This window comes from Petaurus breviceps, unplaced genomic scaffold (genome assembly GCF_028583685.1).
Source record: "Petaurus breviceps papuanus isolate PSGF00001 unplaced genomic scaffold, PetGlider_PUasm1.0 90444, whole genome shotgun sequence".
In the NCBI taxonomy this organism is placed as follows: Eukaryota; Metazoa; Chordata; class Mammalia; order Diprotodontia; family Petauridae; genus Petaurus; species Petaurus breviceps.
Genome location: NW_027187256.1, coordinates 2,257,393 through 2,268,226, shown reverse-complemented (window position 1 = coordinate 2,268,226; position 10,834 = coordinate 2,257,393). Strand labels below are relative to the sequence as shown.

At 36.5% G+C, this 10,834-nt stretch overlaps 1 protein-coding gene across 1 annotated transcript; it reads right to left on the bottom strand.

Annotated features, from left to right (window-relative positions):
* Positions 1–8,601: 8,601 nt before the first annotated feature.
* On the bottom strand, positions 8,602–9,549 carry LOC138177654 (olfactory receptor 52M1-like). The gene has a single exon (XM_069108865.1). It carries the CDS (start codon positions 9,547–9,549, stop codon positions 8,602–8,604), a length of 948 nt encoding a protein of 315 aa, XP_068964966.1.
* Positions 9,550–10,834: the final 1,285 nt, after the last annotated feature.

The window sequence follows — 10,834 nt, the reverse complement described above, 5'->3', positions numbered from 1 at the left end:
TGGATTAGGAGTTCCTGAAGCTGCTACTGCTTCTGTCACCAAATCTAGGCCCACTACTGGTGTTTCATCCATGTGGCCTCTAAGCCATCCTCTACTGCCATGTCACAGATTTCTCCTTTGTGGCATAGATTTCTCCTTTGTGGTATATATATAAAACAAGTTAGAGAGACATTAATTTCTGGGTAATGTAATTGCTTTATTAATAATGCCAGAATTTTTTGGGGTGGCTAGGTTGCACACTGAATAGAACACCGGCCCTGGAGTCAGGAGGACCTGAGTTCAAATCTGGCCTCAGACACTTAAAACCTAATAGCCGTATGACCTTGGGCAAGTCACTTAATCCCAATTGCCCTCCAAAAAATTAAAATAGTTTTTTTTAATGCCAGAACTTTAATAATTGTGTGGTAATTTGGTTATCTCTCTCTTAAACCAAAGACAACCATGGTGGAAAACTCATAGTTTATATACCCTTCAAAGAGTAGGTGTTTCCCTAGGGTGGTCATCAATGCCAATTGGCTCACAGTTAATGACAGAATGGATATTACAATGAAGGGTTGGACCTGAAATATAATTTTCATTTCCTTTTTTTTTAATTTTTTTTCAAATCAATGGGGTTAAATGACTTGGTCAGGGTGACACAGCTAGTGTGAAGTGTTTGAGGCCAGATTTGAACTCACATCTTCCTGACTCAAGAGCAGAGTCTCTATCCCCTAGCTGCCACAAGTCATTTGCTTCTGAAGTTAACCTCAACCTTCCCTGATCCATTCAAAGAATTTATGCCCCACCCAAGCCTGAGCAGAACACAAAAGCTACCCTACCTGGGTGGGATTTGAACTAGAAAGTGAGTCCAATCTCATTATCAGCAATGTCTTGAAGAAACTGAACTTTAAAAATCAAAACTAGAAATAAAAAAAATGGGAGGAAGGGTCTCTAGATCTCCTCAAATTATTTCTCTCACCTTCCAGCCTCCTTAGGCTAGAGGAATGTTTGGAATCAAACTTTTGTTGTCTCTGCAACTCAGCATTTGATTTGAGGTGTTGCTTTAAAGCTGTTTTGGAATGGAATATTGAGAGAGATTAGCTGAGTGTTTCCTCTATTCTGCCATCTTGGCTACTGACACTAAATAATTCATGTCAAAATCCCAGATATCAATACTAAATCCCATGGTTCAGAGATTGAGAGAGACAAAGACAGAGAGATGGAGAGAAACAGAGAGGAAAAAGGTGAAGACAGAAATGTGCATATGTATGGATATATGTGTGCATGAATGTGTATGTGATGAGATCAATGAGTGATTAAGGGTGGGAAGTTGCAGGAGACTACAGACAATGATGGACTAGGCCAGTTGAGGGTGGATTGATATTTTGATAGGCTCAAGGGTGGGAAGTAGATGGACAATGAAGGGCTAGGCTAATAACAGAGGTCTGGGCCGAGCCACAATGTAAGGCTTATGGCGTCATGCAAATGCATCATGGACTGGTTTAATCAGAGTTCAAGGGGGCTTCCCAGAGCCTGTACCTCAAAGATTCAAGGAGAACACAAGGGGGTTCCCAGAGCCTGCATCTCCTCATATGTATGTGTATAAATAATGTATATTGTATGTGTATGCACCTACAAAGTATGGAGTACAAGTATGTAAGGAACCAAATGTTAGAGGTTAAATTTTAAGCAATTACTACATATATTTAGTTGGAATATAGCTCTAGAAGGGTATGGTTTACTTACAAAATACAGAAAGTAAGAGAGATGGGAATCAGGTTAAGGTTACTATGCCATACTATGAATATATCTTCAAGTAAATAAATCATGGAATCAGATGAAACATTAGGAGAGGTTGTCACATCCCAGACATGTACTCAAAGAATAACAGCAAGTCTATTATTGTATATGGCAGGTGTTGATCAGATGTTGCCTTAGCATTTCATCTTCGTGGGATTAGCTATTAGACAATCTCAGTGGCACTTAAGTATACTTATCAATATTCATAGAGGCAGAAGAATTTGCTTGTGAACATAGAAGAGCACTCAGTGGGTTCAGTGCCATTCTGAAATACAATACCTCTAAATACTTTCGAAAGTTCTGATTTCCTTCTTTTTTTAATTTTTAGTCCAATCTTTGCACTTTTTCTATTTTTTCTTTCTCTTTTTCTTCCATACTTTTAAGAAACAATTTATTCTTCCTAAGAAGCCAAAGTAAAAACATCTTTCTCCAGATTTTTGCTTGTAGTGAAGTTAACCTTCATTATGTGTAAATATATGTGTGTGTATACACATTGTTATAGCACAAAGTGCTACAAAAACCCTTTTAAGTACCTGCTGAAATTAAGGTCCTTTGATCTTTACTACTCTTTCTGGAAGTTATTGTGGTGATTTTTTACAATAAACTGCCTTGGTAATTCTTATATTCATATATGTGTGTATGTATATATGTATGTATAATACATACATGTATGTATATATATATATATATATTTACTTTATGGAATAAAATGAATATTTTCATAACATAGTACTATAGGAAGAAGAAGATTGCACATGAAACTGCAACTCTATTATGTACAACTTGCTGTACCTTTGTAATAGTAATGAAATTTGAAGATCCCTTTGTATCGCTAAGCTAAGAGGTACTTTATTACCTATTTTCAAATTAAATCTCTGTTAAAGAAACAGAAGGTATGAACCGCTGTTGCTGACATAACAGGAAGGGGTTGAACAGGGAGGAGCAATACAGTATATAAGGAAAAACCCCAGCTGGGAAGGTCAGAACTTCTTGTGGAATTTCTTGAAGAATTTCTTGGGATGAGCACCTGAAGACTGCTGCTACTGGACTGGAATTTCCATGGAGAAAGTGATTTTGATTTTGAGAACAGAGCTTCTGCTGAGACTTTTCTTTGGGGAACTTCTGCTGAGTAGCTGCTGAGGATTTCTGAGGGCCAGCTGGAGCTGCCAGAGGAAGCATGATTGTGGTGTCAGCACTTTCTCTATTTGTGGCTTTGTTAAGCCTTGACTTCCCAGGAATAGAGACTATGAAGGATTTAAGGTACACTGGACACTTCAAGCTTCAGTGTGGAACAAGAACTGCATGGAGAGCTGGACAAGGAACTGGAAGCTGTCTGCCTTTGAACCGAGGTGACAGTTTGGTGGATTCAATTAGGTGCTTCCTGCCCAGAGTCAAGATGAAAAGACCTCTCCATGGGTACTGAGTACTGACTGAAATTGTAATTTACTAGTGACCTAGGGGTAGATGGCTTGTATATTTCCCACTACCCCTTAAGAGGGTACTGAGTAATGACTGATGATTGAATAGTGACTGGTGACTGATCTGTAACTTGGTGTGTGCCATAGGTGGAGGACTTTGACCTGTTGTACTTTATGATTGAATGATTGAGTTATTAAGTGATTGATTGACTAAATGATTTTACTTTGTTCGAAACTATGTGACCACTTTGGTGAAAACTATGTGGCCATTTTAGTGTTAAGTTGTTATGAATGCCATATTTTGATTTTCTGTGATAAGTAGAATCATTCTGAATGCTGTACCTTGATTTTCTGTGAAGGTTTTGCTCTGATTTGTTATTGAATAAATAGAGTGTTCACTATACTATGTAATCAGAACCTTGAATTTGCAAAGCACTTAAAAAAATCAGAACCTCGAAAGCTGTTCACAGCAGCATTCTTCTGTAAAGCTGCCCCTGCTTGGCTTTACAGCCTTTTAAATATTTAATAAGGTTATCATGATTTTTTCCCCCTTTCTTCCCTCCCCTTGCCCAAGAAATAGCTACCATTAGATACAAAGAAATAAATATACATATATTTTTATTTTATATATATTTATTTATATATTATATATGTATACATATATATTAGCATATACATGTGTATGTATATACGTGTTTTTGAATTCTATAACAATTTCCTATTTATAATTTCTTCCTGTAGCTGCAAATAGTGTTTTCCTTTATATGTCCTTTGAAGTTAATTTGAGTATTTATAACAGTCAAAGTGACTTATTAACTCAGTTGTTCTTAAAACAATAAGGCTGTTACTGTATACAATGTTATCTTTGTTATGTTCATTTCAATCTTCATTATGCAAGTCAATCTATGTTTTTATAAGATCATTAAGTTCATCATTTTTTATATAGCATAGTAGTATTTCATCAGAATCATATAGCACAACTTGTTCAGTCAGTCTCCCAATGATGGGTATCCTCACAATTTCTACTTCTTTGTAAACACAAATAGAGCTACTATAAACATTTTAGAACATATAGATTCTTTTCCTTTTTTTCTAATCATCTTTGGGAATAGATCTATAAGAAGTATTGCTGGGGTTCACTTTATTTTTATGATTAAGCATATATCCAAAAGAACAAAAAAAAGTACAAAAATATTGTCAGTAGCGATTTTTTTGGTATTATCAAAAAACTGAAAACTAAATAGGCACTCATCAGTTGTTTGGGTAATGGCTTAACAAATTGTGGAATATGAATAGCCAATTCAATTCAATAATCATATATTAAGTATCTATTTTATGTCAGACATTGAACTAAGTACTATGGATTCTCTTAATATTAAAAAGAAGACAGTTTCTTTTCTTAAGGACCTTACAATCTAACAGGACTGGGGAAGGGGGAGACCTAAATGATAGAATAGAGGTAGCAACCCAACTGAACTCTCTCCAAATTCCCCACCAAAAATCAACTTTAAAATATTCCTTCAAATAAAATTCTGGACTGATGCAGGCAAGGAAAGACCAGGGTGAGACATTTTTCCAGCCCAAGATAAATTAGGAAGTTGAAATGAGAGGTGTGTAACACCAGGATAAGGGCCAGGCTGAAGTGCACATGGCAACAATATTATCAGTGGCTTTTGGAGGTAACTGTCGCAGATGTAGCATCAGCTTTTGGAACTCTTCTCCTAGTGGCGGGACAGAGAGGAGCACTAGTGCTTGTGATTGGAGGGAACAGGGACCTGGTTTCAGTTCAAGGGTTAAAAGGACTAATAGTACTTGTGGCTTCAAGGGATCAGAGAGTCTTACTGAGAAAACACCATAATGTAGACGAAGAGAACAGGGATCACACCTTTCCCCATATCAAAATATCTTGGAAACACTGAAAACTTACAGATACCGGGAACTAGCTCTGAAAAGTGTGAAGCTTGGTACAGTGACTACTTTTTTCCCACACACATTTTTTTCAATGTCAAGAAATAGGCAAAATAAGTAAAAATAATAACAAAATAAAAATAAAAACTACTATGATGACAGGGAAGATCAAGACACAAACTCAAAAGACAAGAACATGAAAACAGCTAAAACAAAACATCAAGCTGGGGGGTAATGCAAATTGGACAGAAGCTGAACAAGAATTCCTGGAAGAATTAAGTGATAAGAATGGTAGAGGAAAAACTGGGGAGAAAATTAGGAAGAGAATTAACAGCATAGTAAAGAGGTATAAAAAGATTGCTAAAGAAAAAGACTAAAAAAAAAAAAACAGAACTGACCAATGGAAAAAGTGGAAAAGTTCACTGAAGAAAATAATTTTCAAAAATTAAAATTGGGCACCTGGAAGTGAATGATTTCACAAGCCACCAAGAAACAATAACAGAAGATCAAAGGAATGAAAAAGGATAAAAGAAAATGTAACATACCTCATTGGAAAAAGAACTGACCTGGAAAATAGATCAGGAAAGAACGATTTCACAGTTATTGTACACCTAAAAGCCATGATAAAAAAAAAAAAGAGGATAGTGGCAGCTAAGTGGCACAGTGAGTAGAGCACTGGCCCTGGAGTCAGAAGGACCTGAGTTCAAATCTGGCCTCAGACACATAACACAAAAGTAGACTGTGACCTTGGGCAAGTCACTTAACCCCATTTGCCCTACCTTCCCCTCTCCAAAAAGCAAAATAAATAAATGAGATAAATATATAAAAAAATAGAGAGAGAGCATAAGGCTCATATTTAAAGAAACTCTAAAGAGACTTTCCCCAATAACTTAGAACAAGAGGGTAAAGTAGACTTTGAAAGAATACATCCGTCATTTGCTAAAAAAAGATCTCAAAATGAAAACAACTAGGAATATTATAGACAACTTCCAGTGTTCCTAGGTCAAGAAGAAAAATATTACAAGCAGCCAAAAAGAATCAATGAAAATATCATGGAGACATAGCCAGGATCACACTTGATTTAGCAGCTTCTAAATTATACACAAAATAGCAATATTTTAATAGTGATCAATTCTGAAATTGTTAGCTGCTGTGATCAGCAACACAATGATCTAAGACAGTTCTGATGGACTCATGATGAAAAATGTTATCTATCACCAGAATGAGAACTGATGAGTTCTGAGCACAAACTGAAGTATAACATTTCAGTTTATTTTTCTTGATTCTTTTTTGCAACAGAGCTAATGTGAAAATAAATTTTGCATGATTTCATATTTATAATTGGTATAATGCTTGTCTTTATCAGTGGGTGGGGGAAGGGTTGGAAAAGGGAAACAAATGTGGGACTCAAGGCTTTTTAAAAAGTATGCTAAAAATAAATAATATTTTAATGGGGGAGGGAGAGAATATCACAAAAATGTTTAAAAAAAATAGGGGATGGTGAGATCAAGGAGTACCAAATATGAAGGCATCTTGTTCTATGTAGCTGAAACCAAATACAACAACAAATGCAGAGTGGAATGAACCAAATCCCAGTTTCTTTTCTCTATAAAAGAAGGCATTGGGAGGAGTTTGGCACTCCACCCTTTGACCCTTCAATCAGAGGGGCAAGAAAATTATGAAATATTGTACTATCATTAGAAAATAGCAAATATGAGACATGGGAAATTTTGCTTACTTTTTTTCTGGGAGGTTGCCTGCCTTTTCTTTCAATGTGATTTTATATTTATTTGTAAATATTTATGCTCATATCTAAAGGAAACCAAAGCTACCATCTGCAGCTGACTCCATGGAAGTCTTTAACACAAATTCAATTTTAGACACTTTTTGAGGTTTTCTTTTCATAATCTTTTTTTCTATGCCGATCAGACTTCAGGTAGATCTATTTGTGTCTTGTCTATTCACTTCTCTAGGACTACATCTTAAGGGAAATTAACTTCTGTACTGTGTCTTTGTGGAAACATGTAAGGAACTCTGAGGGTAATATCTCAGCCAAGTGAGAGATAAGTGACCTTCACTTTGTCTTGCTCATCTATTTCCTCTACTCCTCCTCATCCTTGTTAACAAGCTTCAATTATGAAGACTCAATTAAATGAGATCTCATATGTAAAATGCTTTGTAAACCTTTAATTGGTACATATTTATGACATGTATTATTATTGCTGTTAGTACTGTTATTGTTGTTATTATTATTTAGTTGCATTGGGTGAAACATACATTGGGTGTATAAGAGACTCATTCCATGTTTTCAGGTATCTCTTAAGATGAGGTAGGCATTTGTATGAAAGGTCATACAAGAAGCACAAAAGTTACATTAATAATAAGGAAACAGACATTACCTACCAATATTTCAATTTAATTAAGGTGGTATTAAATAACTTATTAATTCTATCATGAGGAGTGATTTAATTAATTAATTATTAAAAAGTAAGGTAATAAAAGATAAATTGGTGAGGGGGGATATGCAGATGGAAGAGGAATCATCTCACATCTTTGAATAAACACTATGATTGTTACCAACACCATTGACAGAATCAATAGAAACATCAGAAATATTATGTGCCAGACATCAATACCATCATCATCTTCTTCTTCACCACATCATAAATTATCACTGGCACATATATCATATTTTCATCCCTATCATCTCCATAATTGCCATTATCAGCAACATCACTATTAACACTATCATCATCATAATCAGTTCATCCTTCCTTCACTATAATTATCAGCAAACGGTTCTCTAGCACTCACAGAGTTATTAACCCTGGGAGGAGAAAATTATGTGTGTGTGTGTGTGTGTGTGTGTGTGTGTGTGTGAGTGAGTGCTTGCACTCTAGAGAACAAATATGCAACCAAACATGTGGGTGTTATTATTTATGTGTCTTTATATATGCAAATGTGTGCTTGACTCATTCACAAACCCATCACAATTTAATTCAAAAATCTCTTTTTGTATCTCTTCTTACTGACTTGTCATGTGTCTTAGAAAATGTGATCACAGAGGGCAAGGACTCCATCTCTTTACTTACTTACAATCGCTTTGCTGTCAAATTCACACAGTTGACCTTTCTAGCACCCAAATCTCAGTGAAGAGATTGGGGCAGCACCTTCAGCTTCACTTTCTTCTCTCTACTGTTCCCTCGTTATCTGATATGCTTTATAAAGGGAAAAACAGAAGGAGCAGGAAGACAGGGAAATATCTCACCTGTGCTGTATTTCACTAGGAAAGCTAATCCAAGTTTTCCTTAGGGGAGATTTAAAACTCAATTGTATAAAAATGATGAATACATATTATACAGCATAGCTCCCTTTTTTATGTTATCCAGCTTGTCATGAAATATCAGGACTTCCTGGAAAAGTTCACCATGAGTGAGAAGAACATGGATTCCTTTCTTTATCTCTAGTTCTATTTCTGATATTACTGAAATCATATTCAGACAACCTTTATCCTCAATGCCCCTAGAACATAATCCCTGATCTTTTTAGTCCTGACTCCATAAACAATGGGGTTAAGGAAGGGAGGCACTAGCAAGTACATATTAGCAATACAAATGTGGACATGGGGGGGCACGTTGAAGCCAAAGCGATGAGTCAGGAAGGTAAAACCAGCTGTGGAATAGAAAACAAGGATGACACAAACATGGGAGCCACATGTGCCCAAGGCTTTAAGTCTGGCCTCACGAGATGGGAGATGGAAAACAGCACGAAGAATGAGAATATAGGAGATGGCAATAAAGGAGGCATCACAGCAGCCAAAGAGACCAGCCATGGTGATACTGTAGCCCTTGGCAGCACCTGCATCTGCACATGCAAGTTTGACCAATGCCATGAACTCACAGTAGGTATGTGCAATTATTCGAGTTTGACAGTAGGGCAGTTGCTTAAGCAGAATAGGGTGTGGTGAGAAAAAGACCACACCTCGAAGGACCATGGCAACACCTATCTTGGCAATGCGGATGTGGGTAAGGACAGTTGTATGGTGCAATGGGTTGCAAATGGCCACATAGCGGTCAAAGGCCATTGCTAAGAAGAAGCCAGATTCCATGGCTGTGAAACTATGGATGAAGAACATCTGAGCTAGGCAGGCATCAAAAGCAATTTCATGGGAACCAAACCAGAAAAGACAGAGCATACGGGGCATTGTGGAAGTTGACAGTACCAGGTCAGTGACAGAAAGCATACACAGGAAGAGAAACATGGGCTCATGTAGACTTTGCTCTGCTCGAACCACAGCCAAGATGGTCACATTCCCAACTACAGCCACTATATACATGGAGCAGAAGGGAATTCCTATCCAAGTGTGCAGGTGCTCCAAACCAGGGATGCCCATCAGGAAGAATGTGGATGGTGAAAACTGGGAGGCATTGACCAGGGTCATCATGATGCTATTTTCTCTTCTCAGGGAATGATTGTTTTGTGTTTTCAAGGCTCAAAGGCAATCTGAAACTGGAAAATATTCAAAAAAGAAGTCAAGGAAAACCATGAACAAAGCCCATTAGAGCCAACAACAAAACTGTTACTTTTTAAATTAAATATTCTGTTTGCTTTATTAATGAACACCCCATTAAAATTACTGGATAAAAATGGCTATAGGATTTCATAAAATGGGAGAAGCATTAAATTCATCAATTCCCATGTCCTATCCTCCATATCCATCTCCTAGTTTATGACTTTACATTTTTTCCCATTCAGTTGTATGTTATTAGATTTAGCAATTTTTCTAGGCTTTCAAATCCTGATGAATGTTATTCAATAATTAGATCTCTCCACTCAGGTTTATGTACCATATAAATTTGAGAAACTGGTATGTGTGCCTTTCCCCAAGTCATCAATGAAAATATTGAATACCACTGTGCTGAGGGCAGAAAATTTGGCATATCTTTCTTGCCTGATAAAACATACAGCACATTGTTGGTTCCACTCTCCTGCTATTTACTAACATACCTGTCTTATTGTCTTTCTAATTTTCTTCCCTATTGCTTTTTTTTTTGTGAATTAATCAAATTCATGGGATGTATGTGAAGAAACAGACAAGAAAAGAAAAAAAGAAGGAAGAAAGGGGGGAGAAGGAAAGGAGAGAAGGTGGAAGAAAGGAGGGAGGAAGGAAGGAAAAAAAGAAAAGAAAAATAAACTAAGACTGAAAAACCATGACTGGCAGGATGTTTATCCAAGGTGATGTTGAGGTGGAGAAGGGAAAAATTAGAGAAGCCCTTGTATTTAAGACTTAGGAAGAGCAAGTAAAGTAAGGAATGATGTATATTGTCTAATGAGTTTAGTACAAGGTATCCAATAATGGCACTGTTTGCCTTGGAAAGGGAAGGGATACATTCTGACAAAATTTCTGGGGAGATTTGTTGCCGTAATGTCAGGGCTCAAGTACATATAAGGGAAAACAAAACAAAACAAAACAAAAAAAAAAAACTTATGAAGTAAGAGTGTGAAATAATAGCTAAAGAAAAGTTTATGTGACCTTAGGCTGGATTAATGGAAGATTTTTTTTTTAATCAAGAAGGATATAACTATATGCCGCTGGTCAAACCACATTCTCATAGAATGTACAAAGCAGTTCATTTGGGCCTCAACAGTTGAATTTCAAGGTCTTCTCTTGCTGTCTTCCTATTTAAACTAAGCAGAAAGTCCCTTCTAGACATTTCTGTTTTGTCCTT